Source organism: Meleagris gallopavo, chromosome 4 (assembly GCF_000146605.3).
Source record: "Meleagris gallopavo isolate NT-WF06-2002-E0010 breed Aviagen turkey brand Nicholas breeding stock chromosome 4, Turkey_5.1, whole genome shotgun sequence".
Taxonomy (NCBI): domain Eukaryota; kingdom Metazoa; phylum Chordata; class Aves; order Galliformes; family Phasianidae; genus Meleagris; species Meleagris gallopavo.
The window spans coordinates 56,394,388-56,416,481 of record NC_015014.2 but is presented as its reverse complement, the minus strand read 5'-3'; the positions used below and the strand labels follow the sequence as shown (position 1 = coordinate 56,416,481).

General features: G+C 38.7%; 1 protein-coding gene across 4 annotated transcripts; it reads left to right on the top strand.

Annotated features, from left to right (window-relative positions):
* The first annotated feature begins 3,451 nt into the window (after positions 1-3,451).
* On the top strand, positions 3,452-21,295 carry LOC100546297 (ADP-ribosyl cyclase/cyclic ADP-ribose hydrolase 2). Of its 4 annotated transcripts, none has more exons than XM_010710374.3 (10): positions 3,452-3,559; positions 3,732-3,867; positions 7,400-7,529; positions 8,729-8,864; positions 9,306-9,388; positions 9,967-10,043; positions 11,402-11,494; positions 13,383-13,469; positions 13,961-14,020; positions 17,544-19,573. In XM_010710374.3, the coding sequence occupies exons 2-10, from the start codon at positions 3,746-3,748 to the stop codon at positions 17,659-17,661; spliced, it is 906 nt and encodes a 301-aa protein (XP_010708676.1). In that variant the 5' UTR covers positions 3,452-3,559; positions 3,732-3,745; the 3' UTR covers positions 17,662-19,573. The 4 variants fall into 4 exon arrangements, with proteins under 4 accessions (XP_010708676.1, XP_010708678.1, XP_010708677.1 ...); XM_010710376.3 differs by having other exon boundaries at positions 3,512-3,530; XM_010710375.3 differs by lacking the exon at positions 17,544-19,573 and adding an exon at positions 20,018-21,295 and having other exon boundaries at positions 3,537-3,867.
* Positions 21,296-22,094: the final 799 nt, after the last annotated feature.

Here is a 22,094-nt window from a genome sequence, read left to right as displayed (position 1 = left end):
GGCTGCGCTACGCGCATGCGCGGTGGGAGGCGGCGGCTGCTTCGAAGGCGAGGCGTTGCCTCATACTCCGCTTCGGGGCGGGTCGGTCTCGTCCCTGCGGAGCGAGTTTCTCAGTCGCTCTGCTGCGGGGCCTGGCTGGCGCCAGCTCCGCTCGAGGGCATCGCGGCCGGTCTGTGTTTCTAGCCAGGCCTGCTGTGTGCACAGCGATTGACCAGAGCTGTGGAAGCGGCTCCCAGTGCTACCGTGCTGCGCGGGCGCGCCGTGTGGCGGCCAGCTCTGGGAGCCTGGACGACATCTCGTGTGCTGCAATCGGTGCTTCTTAAATCTACTGTTAAATAAAACATCGTTGTGCGTTTACACGAAATAAAGCTGGCTTCTCACCCCTGAAAAATGAATAGGTGCTGACATGATGCGTGAGGAAGGAAGAGGGGGTGGGCGGGAGAGGCAGTGAGTGTGAGGAGTGCGCTGCGTCCCGGCCGGGCTGCCGCGGCTGTGCCAAGCGAGCAGCGAACTGCTAATGGAACCAATGAACCGTCAGTAAGTTGAAATCTTTTGGGTGAAAGCACGCCTGCGTTTTAACCCAGTACGTGTCAGTGTATCAGCTACTGGGAACAGAGTGTGAAATCATCGGTTGTAAAATCAGTAGGTAACAAACGGAGAAGAGAGGACAGGTGATCTGGGTTATCTCGATCGCCCAACACGATAATCCCTTCAGTTCTTTATCTGAGGAAATGATCTTTAAGCAATTGCAGTGTTGGGTGTTGCCTTTTCCAATCATCCTTTCCGCTTCAAGAACTTTAGAACATGTTGACCTATTTAATCATATTTGACAAAGGTGTACAAATTTTGGAAGATTAGCTTTATGCAAGCCTCTGAGAAAATAGCAGTTACACAAGAGAAGGGAAGGAAGGCAAAACAGAGGTATTACACAACTAGCCACCCAGCACACAGCTGTATTTCTCTGTGGCTAGTACACAGAGATCTGTTTTTGGATCTGGTAGGCACATTTCTTGCATAAAGGAGTATCGCAGCATACAGGGGCTCAGGACAGACTTTGGGGTTACTGCTCTAGGTTGAATTTATGAACCAAAAATCCAAACCCTCAGGAACCAGTGTTTGGTGAAGCATATTGCTTGCTAATATGGGCGTTTTCAAAGTCATATTTCAAAGCCTAAAACATGAAATCACACAGAATTGTGGTTCGTCTGCCAGCAGTTCATGCCTCAGTAATAGCAGAGGATTAATGCTCCCACCTGTTAATCTTCCATCTGCTGGAAGTTACTGCTCACATGTTGCAGAAATAACAAGAGAGAACGTGTCCATCTTTATCTTCCAGGCTTTCAGAACATAAACATGCTGAATGTCATGGTAGTCTGAAGTAATATTTGCTTTGTGAACTAGAGTATCTCCAGTGCAGATGTGCTTCAAATTTTGATGACAGCTTCATGGGCAGACTTCTCTAGGAGAGAGGGAAGGAGCAAGGGACAGTGGTCCAAAGCCACTATGAACTGTTGGAGCTTGGGGGGCAAGGTGGACACACAGTTCATGGCACTGAAGTGCAATGGTACATGAGAAAGTGCCTGATAATGAGATTTAAATGTTATATTTTTCATGGACAAGTTTAATGGAAGAGTTGGTCATTTTCTACAAGTGTTTACACAGGGAGAATATAGTTCTGAGGGTGGATTTTTCATTAACATAATAGAAGAAGACATAATGAGATTCAGTGACTGGAAGCTGAAGGAAAACAAGTTCAGGCCAGAGGTATGACTCTTAAGGCTATCTAACCATGGGAACAATGACCCTGGAGGCCTATTAGATCAGCCATCACATGAAGGATTTAAATCAAAGCTAAGAACATACAAAGTAAAGTGGCTCTGCCAAGTCAGATCAGAGGCCCATCCAGCCACGGTGTATTTTTCCAAGGGGTCAATGAGGACAGACAGCTTGGCAGGCAATGAGGTGGGGATCCCAGCAATTACTGTACCCGCTTATATTCCCTCTGCCATGTTCAGTCAGTTTGTGCAGCGTTCTGAAAAACATTCTTTTTTTGCAGAACGTTGCCGAGAAACCCCCCCATTTTCTTCATGAAATTTATGAGACCTAAACTGGTGTGTCCAGGAAGAAAAGCAATTCCAAAACTGTGTCTCCATCTGTTAAAATTACACTGCATATATTTTCAAGCAAGAGTTGTAGTCTTGATGCCAGAAATCCCATTTCTATATAGAATATCCCATCAGTGATACCTATAGTATCTCTTATTCCCAAAATAATTAGGCAAAATGTGTCCGAAGTGAAGTCCATATTAAATTGTTTTTCCTTGACTTCTGTGGGTGGTTGCACACCCAAATCCTAACCCAAAGCAGTAGACTTGAAATCATGTGATTAGTGTGCTAATGCCCTGTCAAGAGGTCATCTTTTAGAGAGACTATGAAAGGGAAATAGGAAGAAAAAGCCTTGAAGAAGTAACTGAAGCACAGCATTTGCTGTGTCTCCACCGTACTAAGCCCAATATTGCACATCTATGACTGGGTAAGTATGGCTTTCCTAAAGAATTTGCTGCAGATAATAAGCCAACATGTTGCTGCACTTACAGGATAAATGCATAAGTAGCAATTTACTTGATGAAAAGTAGGATTTTACCTTCAACATAATGTTGTATATATATGTTAGTATATTTATATAGTACAGATATACAGCACATACATCTAGCATGATATCAATAAATACAGAAGTAAAATTTGCTGAGGTTGGAAACTGCTTGACAGAAAGAAAGGCTGCATTTCTCAGAAATGTGAATCCATACAAAAAAATTCTCTGAAGCTGAAAAAATTATGAATTATTTTAAAGAGGGAAATATTTACACTGAGGAGTGCATTAATTCGTACCATTTGACAGTCTAACAGAGTTCTTGAAGGAAAAGAATTTGGAGGCAAAATAAAAGCAAACAGAAGTTGAAGATATTTCTTCCACACACAGAAGTGCCTTAAGCCGTTCTTGCTGTCATAATCATGCCTGGTTTTGCTTACAAAGAAGACTTTAAATCACACATCATCACATCAACATTTTACTGTCAGTACCCAGTGGAGAGACAGAAAAGGAAGTGAGTAATGATATCCATATGCATGGCCCAAGATCACATGAGAATTTGGGTTATGAGATCAGCACCTATGTATTTCAATTTCTTTGTTCTTCATATGTATTTCAGCATTTATTTTTACCTAAGCCACGAAAAAAATGCAGCCCTTTCTTGAAACTAAATGAGACTGCTCTAGAATGTGCTGCTTGTGAGCACTTGTGGAGTTCTAGGAATCTGTAGTATGGCAATTAAGCAAACCTAAGGCATTGTAAATACGTTGTAAATGCTGAATAGTAAGTATACTCAATACTAAACTATATTGTAATTCTTCCCAGTTATCACCAGGTGGCAACATCAGAACCGTAAAAGTCTCGTTTTCCTGAAGTAGAGGACTTTCAGACAGAAGGAAGTGATGTGTCCCTGATTGCGGTCATTTCAGGAAACAAAAACAGTATGATTACATTGTCCGGCAAGGTTCAGGTTTCTGTCCAACTTTGTCAGTTGTTTTCAGAGCTACAGCTACTACTGAAGATATTAATTGGTTTCCCTTTAACTCATATAATTTAATCTGGTCGTTTTTGTCTTTTTTCTTTTAAGAATTTGGATTGTAGAGAATTCATGATGAAGAGCCTTTTCTTGTCTTTCTTACTAGGCTCTATTCTGTTTATGAACAACTTTTCAGAAGTGCAAGGAAGAAAATGGAAAGGTGAAGGTACAACACAAAACCTGGAAAGCATAAGCATTGGAAGGTGTTATGACTATATTAGAGTTGTGAATCCTGCTGTTGGGTAAGTTATTGCATGTTTCTGGAATAGTGTTTGTCTTCTGAACAAATTGGTCATTAATCAAAGTATGATGTTTCACTCTTAGCCATGAAAGTAATCCTACTGAAACCGATATGTGTAGCTTTCTGGAAACAGAAATTGAACTTTGATGGATGTTGCAATAGTACCAGTAGTGTAAATAAGGCAGTATTTTTAATGCTCCAACTTTTTTCCCCTAGTAAGGGTGTTCTATAAAGAGAACACTGCACAGAAGTTGTGAGGAGTTTCTAAAGCACCAAATCTGTCAGCGCTCCTGGAAAGACCAGCATTACTGTGTGTATTGTAGGTCACGCCGAGTAAGAGGGTGAAGACCACACTTTACAGATATCCTGTGCTGCTGATGTAAACTGCTTAGCTCATCCAGGTGAAAAATCAAAAATTAATCAACTCAGTGAAGTACTATTACCTGTGAGTTTTCATTGTCTATGTCAATTACGCAAAATTGGAAGAAACACCCTTGCCTAAAATGACCACGTTTTCTTTCTTTTTGACTATTGTTTCGGCTTTAGTGAAAAGGAAAAGTCTCTGAAGAACAGTCACTTTGAAATCAGTCCAAAATTACTCCTGATAGTTTGAAGGTATTTGCAGAAGGAAGCTGTCTGGATTTCTGCAGTATCGAATTGTGGTCTTGTGTAGAATTCAATCAGTTGCGAATAGTAGAAAATACCACCACCTTCCCCCAACTTCGCTTTTTCAGTTCCTGCTGCAAAACAGGAAGATTCAGGACTCGTCTTGAAAACAGAGTTATGATATTTAACAAAGGCAAAACAACATTTTTCTTAACATTTCAGAACCTTTTTTTTTTTTTTCAAGTTCCATAGGAAACAAAACCTCATCCTAATGCTGTCAAAACAGCTCCAGCATGGCAAATGTATAAGTGTATCACAGTGGATAGCATCAGTAAGCTTTAACTATGTGTTCCTACATACCAACAACATAATATAAGCTACAAAATCATGTTAATTAAAAGTTGTGTAGGTAAGTAGACAAGTCTTATCTTGTGACAGTTAAGAGATACCATTTCATTTCTAGCAGAAGCAGGACTTTACTAATATATCAGAATACTCTAAAATGAGCAACATAAAGGATGGTTACTGTGGAAATGTTTGCTTTACCATGTGACAGTAGTATTGAAAGTATTTGTATATTACAGTTTTGTGACATTTTTGCAGCATAAAGTTGAGGAGTCTGAACACATCAAATTATTCTTAATCTGAACAGCATAAAGCAAGGTTGGACGTTAGCATTGCTTTCCTGAATTAAGGACCAAATGGGCAGTATAAAAAGAACGGCTGCACAATTTATTTCATATAATTTCACAATATATTTTTATTCTCTTTCCCTTAGGTCTATAAGAAAATACTGTAACATAAACGAAATTGAAATTTCATACTGCACAGCTGCAAGCCAGATATTCTAATTATTTATAATCCTTTTTGTTCATTGTCTGCTTCTTAATTGCCCCCAGGCTAGATTTTACGGAGGCATAGCCACCTGGATAGGTTTTGCTTCAGAATAATTTTCAAAAATACTTCATTAACAGAAAACAATCTGGCAAAACATGTCTTTACACTGCAATACGATTAAAACATAAAAATGTTTATAGAAACACAAGAACAACCTTACATTAAGAGACAACATACAAAATTGCAAAAGAGGTATTTTACAAAATGCAGAAGTGAGAAATTTGAATGAAAATCGTATTTGAAGTTTTTTAATGGGAGTATGCTATATTACACAAACACAACTCTTATATTAACTGCCATATTTTTGTACAGATTGCATGTAATGAAGGCTTTTGGGGAAAAAAAATATTATGAATTAAATGTAATACAGCTTATTTTTGTCTATTAAGATTGAAAAGAACTGTCCTGAACTACAGTCCTTCCCCACTCTGTCATTTATGGAATATTTTTGCCAACTAAGAAATTTTGAGTTAAAAGAGAAGGATAATCCTTTTGATTTACAAGCTGTTCAAACGTGAGATGAGAAGACATGAAGTGAAAAATGCAAGTGAATTAAGCAGAAAATTACTGCTAGTTTCAACTGTCAAGAAAGATGTTAAGAGTTCAGCTGATGATAATTTGCAAGCACTAACATGAAGAAATGAGGGCTGACAGCACACACCTCTTCTGCAAAACAAGACATAAATATATACAGTTGTCAGGAGCTAAAGTTTAACAGCTTGAAGTTGGAAATAGGGTGCAAATCCTTTTATCAAGTAAACTGTTTAATCATTGGTACCACTGACCAAGGGTCATATTGCATGACTGAAGATTTTCAGGTCAAGGTCTCATATTTGCTTAAGGTATGTTAGTTTTTAAAAAGATGTTGGAAGCATGACCAGTTCTTTGCATGGGACCAAAGTTCTTTTTCCTGCATGGAAGTTGAGTCCTCTAACTTTAAATAATCTAGGATCTCTGCAGCTCAAAGCAGCTGCTTAAAGAATGAGGAGAAGCACCAACAGAAACCCCGCTGTATATGGATAACATTAAATGAACAAAACACTCTAATGGCTAGATTTGGTTTAGTTTTAGAGACAACTTTTATTCAAGCTTCATAATTACAGCCACTGACATTGGGGATGCTTGATGCATGTAAAATACATTTTTCTGCTGAGCAGAGTGTTCCCAGCATAGACATTGTCACAGTGTAAGTGGGGAAGGTACCATGGGAAAGTGATGAAAGCAGCAATTTGCTTTTTAATTACTTCAGGCAGGTTCAGAGCTTTCACAGATGAGCTCGTGCAAATCCAGAGATTTAGGATGCTTCCATCCCTGGCTGGCTGGCTCTGTCCTTCTGCGAGAGTTTATTGTTCCCAAAGCAGAGCAGGCAGAAGGGAACTAAATGCACAGCCTTGCGTCTTTTTTCAGCCCACCTCTTCATGAGCAGTTTAAATGCTGAATCCTAACAGTACTCTTGCAGCTACTGCACAGTCTCATGCCCTACACAGCCACTGTGCTCATTCCAGAAGTTAAAGCTGCATCGTCCTCGAGTCTGCTTACCCTGAAGGTGCTCTTTGTTGAAACTATTTTTCTGTCATCAAAACTGTTAGTAACTCTCCTGCCTTGAATCTGACATTTTAAGAGTAAATTTTACATTCAGTAGCTTAGCATATTCAGCTGTGCTTTAAGAGAAGTGGCTTTTTGAATCCCCAAGATTTTTGAGAAAGCTGTTTGGTTCTTTTAGCCATGCTACCAAGCTGGATAGCAGAGCTTACTGTGAATACTTTATAACATATGTTATGAAATGTATGTATGTCTAATTCCACACTGTAATTCCAACCATTTTTACTGCATTTTACTTCTTCATAATTTCTTTGGAGAGGTGCTGCAGTAAGGAGGAGATACATGCTCTTCCTCGGTTGCAAATTTTCTGTCTTAATCTTGTGAGGAATTTACTTTGTGGATTGAAAGAGATGGGGAACAAATCACTTTCTTGTTCTGCTTTGGAAAAAAAAACAAAACAGTTCTGCTATTTGTTTTGACAATTGCAGTGAGAAGAACTGTTCGGAGTTATGGGAAGCCTTCATAAATGCTTTTATTAACAAGGATCCTTGCAACATTCTACCTCAAGACTTTGAATTATTTTTCAAACTGTCGCTGCACCCAATTCCCGCTGACAAGGTAATGATTATTAATGTTATTATAACAGTCCAGTGACATCTAGCAGATTTCCCATCACAGTCATTCAGAACAGACTAAAAGTCATTCTGTGGCTGATAATTCATTATTTTGGCCCACCTGCAGCTTATAAACTAAACTGGAGCTGAGTGCAGTGAATTTATCTGCATTTCTTGTAAGCAGTAACTTAAGCAGTAATCTTCATATTCCTCTGTACTACCTTACAGCTCCCTTCCCCTATGCAGGAGACCTCGATCCCCCTATCAGTCCTCTCCCCTGGGTTCTGGGTGTCCTTTGTCTCTTCCTTCTCCTGTACCAGCTGCTCCCTGTGCCTGCAGTGGTTGACTGTGTTAACATTTCCTCTTCCTCGCTGTTTTTGCAGTGAAAGCCTGGGATTTGTGTGTCTTCCTTATCTATGTTACTCCCTTTCCATGCTACAAATGTCTCCTGTTTTTCCTGCTGTGCCAGTAGTTCTGTTGCAGTCCCTGACCTTGCACAGCTACTTTTCCTCAGGCTAGATGCTCTGCCTGCAATGGCTGTGTCTGCTCCTTCCCCTTACACACCAAATCCCAGGGCGCTGAATGTTCAACTCTGACATGATAAAAATATTAAACACATATAAACAGAAATGAGATAAGGTGCTGTAATATCCCATCAAAGTGTGTGTTCTAGCCTTCTCTAAAAGGTTGTAGTACAAAGCAGTTTTTCTGCTGACATAATTGTTCCTTATCTCTAGGTGATAAAAGCCAAACCTACAAATGCTACTGACTATGTAGATTCATAATGAGAGCGTTTTGCAAACATGAAAGTAACAGTGTCACATACAATTTTTTTCATACCATAAACCAGCATAGAAATATGAGAGAATTCTCTAAGCTGTACCTGGCTTATGAATGCCTCCTCTTTTTCTTTCTTTCCCTAAATATCTGATGAAGAAAGCAAAGCTAGGCCTCATTATATTTAGTATAGATGTGATTCCAGTCTAAGTATGCACCTCAAGCCTTTAGTGATCGGAATTAACACCACTGTAAGAATTAAGTTTGTTCCTATAAGTAGGGAGCTAACATTCGTGATTCTTAGCTTGATTTTGAAACAACTACCAAAATATATTTTGAAATGTTTTCAGCACCACATAAACACATTGTGTCTGCACCCAAGTGATGGTTCATTTCTTCTGTATTTTGTTTTCCTTTTTAATTTAGTCTCTCTTCTGGGAAAATAATCAGCTGCTAGTCAACAGCTTTTCAGACAGAGCTCGTCGCTACATGACTCTTGGTGATACCCTGTTTGGCTTCTTTGGAGATTTTCTAAACTGGTGTGGGAAGGAAAACAGCACAGGTAAGAAGACAATGAGTGCTATATTATATGCTTGCCTGTAAAACTATAATGGAGACAGACTGCTGTGTTTTGGAGGATTTAATTTTGCTTAAAAATTAAGAATTAGGTAGCTCCACTTCTTCCACTTCGTCTTCTCTCCTGTTTTGTGTGAATACTTAAGGGAAGCACACAGTGAAACAATGCTGCATAGGAGATGAACCGTGGAATGTATGTCTGCATCCCAGGTATGGAGTTACAGCCATTTCAGCCAAATTACCAAGTCCACAGCATGTCACTGATAATCTTAACTGCAGAGAATGGAAAATGCCAAGGAAAAAAAAAAACAACAGTTACCAGTTTCCTGTGTTATGTCAAACTATCTTGTACGTAGTTGCTTTCTGAGATCACTTTTTGTAGTCATTATTATGTCTTTAACAGTACATATCACATGCTTCCTGACAGGACTGGACTATGAATCCTGCCCTACTGCAGCAGAATGTGAAAACAATGCAGTGGATGCTTTCTGGAGGATGGCTTCGATGACTGTAAGTAGTGCATTAACACATACTTTGTACATTAGTGAGCACATCCCTGGTGGTTTAGGAAAGCATTGCTGGGTCAAAACAGATTTGAGTCTCATACTGTGCTAAATTATTTCCTCAGGAACAAACAGGCTTTTCTAGGCTGGGAATGGTGTTTAGCAGGGGGAGCCTGAGTTTCATCCTGTCTAGCTAACATGGTCAAATTCTATGTTAGCTGTGTTAATACATATTAAGCATATACTAAGCAGAGCAAGCACACTAGGGACTTTAGGACCTCCACAGATCAAGCCCAAGGAGTGCCAAAATTCAAGTCAGGAGTGTTCCTGACCTGAAGAAGTTGTTTACAGGTTTGAGAAAATAATTTGAGAAGATAGATTGAATTCAAGCATTGGCTGCATAATTCTTGTCAGCTTTACTGGAATGAGCAGGCTAGGGTGCTAGTTTGACATTATTTTCACAATTCTGATACTGCTCTGGTAAAATTGTCTCCTTGGTCATCATTACTTGCAAGACAATACCAAGTCATAGAAAAAATCTGTAAAGTGAATTCTGGAAAAGAAATATTCTGTTATGTATTGCAGTATGCACAACACAGTTCTGGGGTGGTACATGTCTTGTTGAATGGTTCCGCAGAAGGAGGAGCTTATCCAGTCAGAGGGTAAGAAAACTGTGTGTGAACACAAAGTAATGTGTTGAAGGTCTGATGTCTGCAAAGAAAAAGGCCAACCAGTGGTTTGGGCCTTCTGCTGCATGGTTAAATAACTGGTTTACTGAAGTCAATATTTTGTTCTTCCTGGGCTTCTGTTAAAGATCCCATTATGTTTTAGGGGAATATGCATTTTTCATGATCATATATGCCTGAACATGCAAAAGAGTTAAAAAATAACTGGAATCTTGTTTTTTGGTTATACTTTCGCTACTTTAGACAGGCTTGAACACCTTGGACAGGCAAATCTACTGTTGCCACTAGAGATCTCTGGTCAGTCGCAGCCCTACCAGACTTGTCTAGAGATGGTAACTGTTAGTAACAGGCTTTCACTTCTCCAGAAGTTTAAATTAACCTGTTAACTTAATGGGTGGGTCTCAGCTGGGTACCAGCAGCCACCAATAATCATCCCAAGCCTTGTGATTCCTTTCCAGTGCAGCAGCTGCTTGCTCACATGCAGAAATTTAGAAGACTTCTGATAGGCAAATCAGGTCATACACATGGGCTGGGGCTTGGATCAGACATTAAATGAAGACACAGCCATTACAAGCTTTGTGATGGGAGGGGAAGGGGAGGTGCAAAGGTAATGCCAGAAAACATTGCATCTTTGCTGGAGTGTTAGAAATCTGTGGCTTTAAAATACCTGTACCCCCCCCCCTCCACCCCCCCCCCCAAAAAAAAAGCCATTAAAGCAATCTGTTGGATATGGCATTTTCTATTTGATGTCAGAGGATTTAGTTTCCATGTTATTATCCTGTTTTAATTGATAATTATGTAGCAAAGTAAAATTACGCAAGGCAATAAAGTAGAAAATTCATTCTGGGCCAGGGATAAACACAGCTAGAAGTTTCTGCTTTATGGTCTTATGAATTAGACCAAATCTACTATCAATATTGCCATGATTTCATATCTAAAAATCGATGTGTTTTTTGGCTGTTGCTAAATTTTATTTAAAACAAAATTGTATTCAGTCTAGAAGTCTACTAGAACAATCCTTTTTTGGCTAAATATCAAATGCTCTTTGTTTTGTGTTTGCATTTTAAAGTTCATTTCAATCTAATTCACCTCTATGTCATAACTTTAGTTGAGCCCTTCAAAGGTGAAGAATATAAAAACAAAACTTCAGATTAAATGTGTTTCACTTTGTGCACATTCATAACATGAATCAGATCTTTTCAACTCTGTTGAGTCTGATCATAAGATACAAATCTAAAAGCAAGCAAGCCCATATCCCACAGCAGGATCAGAGGTTTGATTACTGCTGAGGGATTTTTTTCCACATAGTTCTAAAAAAATGTTTCTCAAATCAGTTTTTTTGCAGATTATGAAATACCTTATCTCCAGAGAGACAAGATCTCACAAATAGTCATCTGGGTTGTGGATGATATTGAAGGACCAAATATGTAAGTGGTGTCTTCTACAAAAATCATTGTTTCTTTTTAAGCCTGTTTTTAAAATCTAACCTTGGCCTTCACTTTTACTACAGTTGCTCAGCAATTAAACTAAAAATATTTTAGATGCTTTTGCTAACACAGGAGGCACCAGTTGGCCTCTCTCAGAAATAGACAAAATAAAAATAAATTCTAATGTTAGTTCTGATGTCCACTTAGTTTGAGATATGTTTATGTGGATCTCAAATCTTAAGTGATGATATAGCACATGCTATTTTACTAGGAAAAGGGTCAAACTGAATTTCAGATTAAATGCTGATGTGCAGTATTTCTTTTGCCTTTCCAAATACATTATTTTCATTTTATCTTAACTGTTCTGGAAATCAGTAGAAGCATGGAAATACCACAATTGGGCTCATCTTATCTCAGAACTTAAAATCAATCCAAGAATAAAAAGTAAGCTTTAACAAGACTCATTCTGCTGTTAATTTTATTTAAAAGCTAACAAACAAAACAGTTTAAAAAGAATAGCCAAAGATGAAGTAAAGATTTTCAATACAAACACGGTAGAAAATGGACTCTGTAGGTAACAGAATTGTTATGCAAGGTGATAGGCCTTGGTAAAGGAAAAATTAAGTGGTCTATTCATTATAAATTCTCTCTCTCTGTGAGGGAAAAGTTCTCTCTCAATGAGGGAGAGAAGCAGTCATCATGCATAGATGAATCAAAGATAGAGGAGTAGAAGTAGTGAGCTTTACTCCAACCATCTCCACAGTCCCTGCAATTTACTATATCTTATCTCCTTCTATGAAGATATTAAAGACCCGTCTGGATGCCTACCTGTGCAACCTGTATGAGGGTGCTTGCTTTAATAGGGAGGTTAGACTCAGTGATCTCTTGAGGTCCCTTCCAACCCCTGCGATTCTGTGTTTCTGTGGTAGCTCTTAATTGGTCTTACATATTTTACTGTAGTTCTATGGAATCTATGACAAGAGAAGCAAGTATAAGCATGTTTTATGTTACCATTTCTGAGCCTTTCTTTTAAAACCAAAGAATCATATCTGGAAAAAAAGTATAGTTCACCTTTGCAGAAGTTGCCCTTATCACATAGAAGAATTAGAACACACACTGAATTTATACTGTGTTTATATTTCTGTTTGTGTTCAGCTGGATGCATGGGAATATTTGTATACTTTATGAAGAGTGATTTTGTTGATACCATATGATTTCTTTAGAGTCATGGGTACTGACTAATGGGTAACTAATAGTGGCCTTACTACTTGACACTGGTGCAAGTTTTAGAGATCTCAGTAAGCTCATTGCTATGCCAAGCTTTCTTTGTTGATTGGACCAAATAAAAAAAAAATCAATGCTTGGCACAAAAACTGTGGTTAGGGTTGTTCCTGAATTTTTCTGTGTTCTTGTGTGTTAGCATTGTATTCAAGAAGGGAGACAAACTTTTAACTACACGAATAATTCTGATTTGATATATCCAGCTTATTCTGTAAAGACGCCATCAACTTTATCACCAGCTAAAAACCTGCCAAAGAGTATGAAAAATGGAAGCCTTATTTGGTATTTTACAAAATTGTCTGTTTTCCTGTTTCTATAGTGGAATCTGAAAGATTTCTGGTTAATAGAATCTGCAAATGCTACACAGGCTGAAGCCAATCTTCAGTCTCTGCAAACTGAGTGTGTAAAATGCTAAACAACTGTAAGCAAATGAAGGATTATAAATAGCAAACTACATCAGTTTTCTATGTGTTTTAATACAGAAATACAGAAGAGACAAATAATGGAGATTTACTTTACTAATTCCATCAGGTTCAGTGGGAACTAGATAATAGTTCAAAGGGAAAATAGAAAATAATTGCAATAATATTCAATTTCTTTCTCACAGAGATTCCTGTGGATATAATACTGTACAGATATTAGAAGATAGGCTGAAAGCCCTTGGTTATGATGTCACCTGCACTGACAATTACGAGTAAGTGAAAATCTTTCATAAATGCAGTGCATTTGCAGAAGCAACTAATCTAACTATCTACTTTAAATTATTGCTTTGCTTCAAATATCTAAGTGCCTCTAAAGTTGTGACTCCAGTAAGAAACTTGTGTCGTAGAGAGCTGATACCACATTTTTTAGACTTGGCATTTTAGAGCAATGAATTAAGCAAAGTACTACATCTTATTGTGTGATTGCATAATTAAGTGCAACATTTTACTTACCCAGGTTTAGACACAGAAGATGGCCTCATATTCCAGTTTGCTGTAAAATGTTTATTGGGATTGAAAATCTAAGCAGTAGTTTAAATCTGTTGAACATCTGTAGAATTACTATTTAGTAACAATAATATTCACAGCTCCAGTTCAGAGTATCATTACAGGGAATCTTCAGACATGATAGTGCAGTTGAGTTTGTTTGGTTTCTTCTTGGTTTTCAATCTGAAAGATGGAAAATAAAACCATCTCTTTACAGGCCTGTAATGTTCTTACTCTGCTTGGACAATCCTGATCATTCCAAGTGTACCCTTTCATCGTAAGTAAAAGAAGTTCAGTCCATCCTCGGTGTCATTATAACCATGTGAAAAATGCAGAAACCAACAATTAGCATTCCATATGTCATTCATAAGCAATATGCATTATTCCTAGGTTTATTACTTACTGTATACTGACAAAAAGATTTGTAGCTACAAATTGTGCACAATTGTCAGTGAGTCCCTGTTATGGCAAATTAGGTGTAAATTAGTTCTCTTTAATTACACAATCATTATCTGATGGTATGAATGAAGTTTGTAAACACGAGTGTGCTAATGCAAAATCTATTCCAAATCTTGAATTATTTTTGTTAATATGCATAAATAATAAAATAATGAAATAATGGCAATAGAACTAGAGAACATTTCTCCAACTACTGGAAATGGTTCCAAATTTTGAGGAAGATTTTTCATCTTCCACTTTATATGCAAACTCAATTTTTACATTTTAATATATTTACTTTTGTCCAGTAGGTTATTTGCAGGGAATTACATCCAAAATACACATTTTTTTACTGAGCAAGCATCACTCCCTTAATGTGTTTTGTTTTCCTTCCAGTCAATATTGTTCTTTACTGCATAAAGAGAAGTAAATTAATTTATATTTTATTTCAGTTAATTTTACTTGAAAGATGGCTGTCTTCATTTGTCTTTTAAGCTATATGTTGTTACATGTATAGAAAATTTGATCATCTGAATATGAAAGCTACCTCACAGTTTGGAAAGTTGCAGGATACACAAGTGTGAAGTTGTTCTCTAGTTTTATTATTTTTATTCACAGTCCATACATTTGTCCACATTCTAGCTTCTACTGCCCTTCCTGCCCTAATTCAGACACCTGCAAATATTTTGTATGTTAAAACCCATGTAATGCTGCAATAACTTCTGCTGTCAGTAGACCAATGTGCCCTCCCTGGATATGGCAGCACACAACTCCTACATGCAGTTTTGGATGCATTCTACCTGCCTCTTAACTGAGACTGTGGCAGTAATACCTCACTTAGTACTACAGAGGAGCTGTATGTTGCTATCCATAGCATATGTTCAATTTTTAATACGCCCTTACAGAGAAAATGAGTACTCCATTTGTTCTGGTCACTCATCACATGGGAATGTTTATTCTTACATCAAAATTATGCCCCAGCACCACCCAAAAATGTACGATGAAAACAGTGGGATTTTAGAAATGGCTGATAGCTATAGAATCCTTTCAGTTACTAGATATTAGAAACAAACTTCTCCTGGCTTCTTGAGGCATTTATTTATTATTGGATACCACTTGAGGAGTTGATTAAAATATGGTTTCCTTGTTCTGCCAGTGAATTATAAGGCTTTGCTCATATATGTCAAAGGAAAATCCAGTTGTTCCATGCAAAATCACAGTGATGATATTCGCTAACTGGAGAAAAGGGCTTTACAGGACTTTATAAAGTACAGCATTGTGAACTCTTAACAGAAGACTATTCTCTCCACCTAGGTTTTAATCCATTTGTCTCAAGGTTTTGTCATTGAGTTTTATTCCTCAGCTGAGGAAATCTGGATGCAAATGCTTTTGGAAACCTTTTTGTCATCTTCTTTTCAATTAAGGGATGAGCATACCATTTCTGCAGTACCACATACTGTTTGCAGGGCAGCAGCGACCTCTTCCCATCCATCCTTGTTGGTACTAAAATGAACGTAATCACTAGCATATCCTAAGCACCAGTTTCATACTCTCTTGGAGTAATTACTAAACAACTCAGCCATTATCATCCTCAGGAAAAGTTTCCTTGCTTCTTTTCTTCCTGAGCTTTCTATTCCCTCTTATGTGCATGGCAATGCAATAGGCTTAATCCACTTCAAATCTATGCTATCCCTGATCAAGTCAGAGCTTCCCAATCTGCATGCTAAATATTATTGCCTATCCCAGAAATTTTTGTAGCCAAAATACTTAACGCAAATAAATACTTCTCTGTAAAAATAACATCTCCATTAAAATTGGCCATCCTTCCAAAAAGAACCCTTAAGCAGATATTTTGTAAATTATTTGATGTTTATCTTATAGATCTGTTTCCTCTGTAGATGGATTCTTCCTCTGTGATGGTCCACTAACTGGCATGGGGAGAGTTTGGTCATTAATGATACTGCTATTAACAGCATATATCCCAGCACAGGAAGGACATGGACCTGTGAGAGCAGGTCCAGAGGAGGCCATGAAGATGATCAGAGGGCTGGAGTACTTCTCCTATGAAGAGAGGCTGAGAGAATCAAGGTTGTTCAGCCTGGAGAAGAGAAGGCTCTGGGAAGACCTCATTGCGGCCTTCCAGTATTTATGTATAGGAGGCTTACAAAAAAGATGGAGAAAGACTTTTTTGCAAGGACATGTAGTGATAGGACAAGAGGTAACAGTTTTAAACTAAAAGAGAAGAGGTTTAGGTTAAATGTTAGAAAGAAATTCTTCACCATGAGGGGGCTGAGGCACTGGCATGGGCTGCTTGGAGAAGCTGTGAGTGCCCCATCCTCGAAGCTGTTCAAGACCAGGCTGGATGGGGCCCTGGCCTGCCTGGTCTAGTGAGAGGTGTCCCTGCTCATGACAAAGGAGTTGGAACTGTTTGATCTTCAAGGTCCTTTCCAACCCAAGCCATTCTATGATATCGGTTAAGAAAAGGCTTCCTTTGCATTTTGTGTACTTGGTGTACACACATGACATTTTAATATTTCAGTAATAAATACAGAGAGTAGGCCTGCGGGCTCTGCTGCGTCCCCTGCCAGTATGGCTGTTTGCTGTTACAATACTCATACCTTGTTTCTTATCTTCTGGAGATTAATGTCACCATCCTAAAGCCATCAGTTATGCAAGTGACTTTTTTGTGACCACAGTTCCTGTTACCTCAGCATTGTGAAGGAGAGGGCTGGGTCAGGGTAGCAGAGGAATGGTTAGAAGGTGCTGTGATCTACGTGTGGCTTCTAAAGTGTGAACTTAACACCTCTCCAAATTTGAACTGTGTTTCTCCTGAGCCAAAATTCTTGAGCTTTGTTACCTATTTTGAAGAAAACATGTAATCAAAAAATTGCCCACTAGGTGGCAGAGATGTATTACAAACATAAGCAGAACGGCAGCCCAGTGTCAGCAATTAGTAGAGATATTTATTACTTGCGTTTTTGCAATGTCAGTGAGTCTTGGAAATAGATCTGGATACTGTACGAAGACTCTAAAAATATAGACCTTCAGAACTACTGCCACCTAGAAGAGCTCTATACCATCTCTGGCTTACAATTGAGATAGTACATGGATATGGAGATAAAAGAAGGTGCAGGTAGTATGGACAAACAAGGTAGGAAGAAGTGTTCTCAGGGCTCTGCACGCAGGTAAATCTGTTTATAAAATCATGACAGCTGAAGGGAACCTGGTGTCAAGCTTACAAAGAATATTCTGGGTTAGTACTTGGACTGCAAACTTCACCCTTGGCAACAAACCTCTGATATTTAAAAGAATCCTAGCTCAGCCTTGTGCTGTGAACATCCTGTTTGTTTTCTTTTCTTTAGATCTGCACCAGCAGCAGCACAAAGAGGACCTATATCTTCAGACAGAGGAGGCAGCTGGAACAGGCTCATGTTTGTTTCTTTTGTAGGCTTTTTGTTTAGATCTGCTTTAGTGCACTAAGTGAATAGACTGAATCCAAATCCTCTCTTGACTTGGCTGGCTTTAATTAATTTCTAACCACGATTTCACCCAAGTTCTGGGACTGGCAAACATGCATGTTAAAACCCTGCATACTTCTATCCAGATTTCGACTACTAATAGAAAAAAATTCTACTGCTGCTAGAAAACCTCACCTGACTTTTCCTTTTCTTGTACAGAAGAACTCCCTTGCTATCTCCTATTATCCAAATTCTCTAGAATGAAACTGAGAATAATGCTTTCACTCTATTCATGTATTTCAGAAAGGAAAACAAAACAATCCCCAGTAGGAGGGTAAATGGGAGCAGGAAATCGGATTTCAAATGGGAGAACTTAAGATAACTTACCTGACAGAAAACATAATAGGTGAGATAGTGGGAAAAATTAAACTCATTTTCCTTAATAGTATTTGAACCAAACTTAACTGAAACTATTATATGGATGTAATAGTTACAGGACATGCAAGGCACACATTCTTACATGCAGTATTTTACTCTCAACTGCTTCCAGTTGAGAGTATCCACACAGCTGTTCCTCAGCTGGCTATTTCCTGGCCAGAGCATAACCAGCAATATGGCCAGCATCAAAAGGTCTAGAAGGCTCTGCATGTCATCAGCCATGATGTGAGAGAGTAGATTTATAACATTTCAAATTCAGACAAGAATCTACCCTTGTTCAGTGGACTCACTTATGTCAAGACCAACATACTCAGAAATATCTTGCACTGCTCTCTCATTTCTAACATTGTCGCACTCTTTCCCAGTACATCAACTCAGCAGCAAAGACAGCAGTTATTTCTTTCCAATATCTTTTGAATAAAGTGCCTTAAACTTGTTGGAAAAGTTTGGGAACACCTGTAGAGATTTTTAGCAAACCAGCAAATATAGCTGGGAAAAGAAGGCAAAGTTTTAAATGCAGAGACTTCCTCAGATCTTAAACACAGCAAATTTCAAGCTGAGTATGGATCTCTTCTTCTGAATTAAATGTAATTGTTTTAATTAATGTGAAAGAACAGTGTAGCCAGCATCTTTGAAGCAGCAGGGCAGGAGTGTTAGCAAATCAAGAAACAATGAGGTCATTTGTTACTCCCTAGGGGAGGGAGAGATGTTAGCAAAAAGTTGCAAGCAAGAAAATCCCTTATCTCTCATCTGTTTCTATGACTATACAGTAGGTGCACAGTGCTTAATACTTGGTAAATGCTCTGACTAACAACGCCTCATATAAAAGCTGTGGCACATTCTGAGAAACCATAATGTCTGAATGCCTGCTGATGTTCAACAGGGTGGTTCAAATACAGATTCAAAATGTTCAGTCATCCATACTTTGTACTAGCAGTGCTGGAAATATAGCTGTCTGAAATTGCATTCCAAGGGGGAAAATGTTTTAAGGGTCAATATTTCATATGAAGACATCATATCTATCACTTCATTTTGAATCTAATTTGATGCCACTATTTGAATAGATCTGTTAATACTCAACTACTCGTGGCAAATGAGAGTATCGCGTACCACAGCATCACAGGGTGCTTTGCATTTATGCAGACAAACCTGCAGAAGCTACTGATACTAATTCAGTATTTCCTACCATTGCCCATTTTTTGGACCACTTGTGGTCTCAATTGTGTCGCATTCTGCATTATCACAAGGATGATTATCTCCATTATCCCTTCTGTTAACCTATTTTGTTTCTGCTGCATGTGTTCCCATTGTTGTATCTGACAAAAACAGAACTGTAATTCAGAATAATTTGTTTTATCAGCATGTATGTGCATGAACACAAATACGTCTGCTCTTGTCTGCTCTGCCTGCTCTTAAATGCAAACTGTTGAGTGCTCTGGAGTAAAAATTAATGCAAATAAAGCAAGGACAACTTGTTTACCTCTCTGCCCTTTTAATACTGCTGGTGTTTTATTTTTGTCATATTGGCCTGGTGAGATATTCAGCTGACATGACCATGTTTCCAATCAGCCATCTCAAATGTAGTGAAACCTCCACTTCAGTCTCAAGAGGCTGTGTTACACTTAGTTGTTCAAAGGAAACTAACTTCTGTGATAGTTTTCTTTATAATTTGTTAGAAATAATTCTGCTATATTCTGCTTCAACAACAGACAGTGTAAATTGGAAGAACGGTGCTTTTAGCAGAGCCAAAAGGTTTGGCTTAAAATAGCTCACTATGGCGAGGCACGGCATCTTAGTTTAGACAAATGTTAGGGTGGCTCAAGCAGCTGACAAGTGTTGTTCTGATTTTCAGGTTTTTCCTAATTCCAGTTTCTGCCCAGTCTAAATTTACTTGCCATTTTATTTACAAGGTGAAGATAATTATCTGCTGATTTTTGCAGGTAGCCAAATTCCTGTATGTCTCTGGGAATTACAAAGGCAAGCTCAGAGGAGACTGTCTCCCCTGCAGCAGTGCAGCTCAAGTGCAGGCTGGCAGCCAGAGGGGCCACGGAAACTAGAGCCTTGGAGCACAGCACAGACCTGGCCGGAGTATCCACCTCGTCTGGGCAGCCCCTCATCATCTGCCTTCTGCTATTTCCTGCCACCTGCAGCAGAAGTGAATCTGATCCTCAGTTCAGATGAGTTACTTCATACTTTTAGCAGAACGTGGGTGAAAAATGACAATGCTAGAAGTTTTATAAAAGGGAAATGAAGTGGGAAATTATATTTAATACTAAACACTTCTTCAAGTAGTAGGTACTAAGGTAATGAATCCTTTACTTGTGACCATTTGACGAGGAAGATCTCTGTTTTAATGAAAGTTGCCAGAAAGCTCAGAGTTGATATTTCCACAAAGCTGAGTGAAATCTCTTGGCTGTCATCTTGACTTTTGTCACCACTACCCAAAAGCATGGGGTTAAATAAAATAGGAGCTGCTGGAATAATACGAAAAAGGAGAATGATTACTGGTAAATCTTATGGCATGTATCATACAAAAAGAATCTAAAGACAGTAAGAATAACTGATAAACTTGGAAGATACAGCCTCTAATCCTGGACAAATATTTAAACACACATATACAAAGGCATGTGGCTTGTTTTTCAGGTTTCCTGTTTTATGTTCACATCGATCCCTTCCAAGTGGCACATCTATCACCTCTAGTTCTTTCAGGATAAACTTTGCAATTTACAAAACCTTGCGCCTGCACAGCATACCTTTATATCAACTTTGTTTTCTTGATCACCACAGTGGGAGGGAAGCCTGCTGGATACTTTGCTCCAAAATGTGTAAGCAGCATAATAATTAGCACTGGCCAGGAAACAAAATTAGTACTGGCCAGAAAACAAGCCCTGGAAAGCTGGTGAGATTAATGCATTTGTTTTTACTCTGCTAAAAGTTAACTTTGAAAAGTGGTTTGCAGTAAGAAGTACGGCGACCTCATCAGACTTTTAAACAGCCCCAAGCTGGATGCCTCCTCATGCAATCAGAAGATCCCTACCTACTAAGTCACAGCTTTGTTATATCTGTAACTTTCTGGCAGTCTCTTCTTTTGCAGCTGTTCCATTCTATATAAATAAACATTTATTGATTAAAAAAAAATTACTTTCTTCACAACATGGTTTATGCTGAATTCATTAAATTTGTGCCTCCTATTCTGCAGATCAGCGAATTAAATGCTAAATTCATGAATGTTTATTTAAACTTTGTCTGAGCCATTACTTTCTGACACAGTTAATTAGAAAGGCATACCAATAAAAGGTGAAGGTGCAGAAGAGTGAAGCAGCTTGTTTACTCATACTGTTCTGGAGTTACTCCACAGCTTGTGGGCTCACTGCTCCAGCAGTGTGCTTGTAGGGGAGCTGTTAGCACATGGCACAAACCCTAGCTATGGCTTGGTTTTGTTACAAACATGCCACTTGGCCTGCATAAGAAACTGTGAACTGAAAAATGCAGAAAAGCAGTGCTGGTGACAGCAGGATGCTCTCCAGGCAGCAGAAAAGCTTAGAAAGCACCTATAAAAGTGCCAGGCTTTCCAGTTGAAGGACAAGGAGCAGGCAATCCAGCACTCAGGAGAGCTAGCAAGAAAACAGCGTGGAAATAGGAAGAAGAAAATCGGCATCTTGCAATAAACAAAGGGAAAGGTCAGTCAGTAGTGTGTGTTAGCCTGTCCTGCACTGAACAGTAAGACTCTGCTGTCACAACCTGAGCTTCACTGCAGCAAGAAGAAACACTTGCAGCCACACAACAGGAACGGAACCAGGCTAAGCAGAGAGTTATTAAGTAATAGTGATTCCCAAGCATCCCTTTTCTGAATGTGAGCTTTAAATGCACTTCTCAACGTAATGTTATTAATTTGTAAGGCGGTCAAAACTGTAGCCTGGTTTGAAACATTGAAGCTGCAGAACAGATGTTACCACTTCTGAAAAGATCAGGGTGTATCTATGTTCTTGCCAGTCTATCTCACAGGATATTTGATCC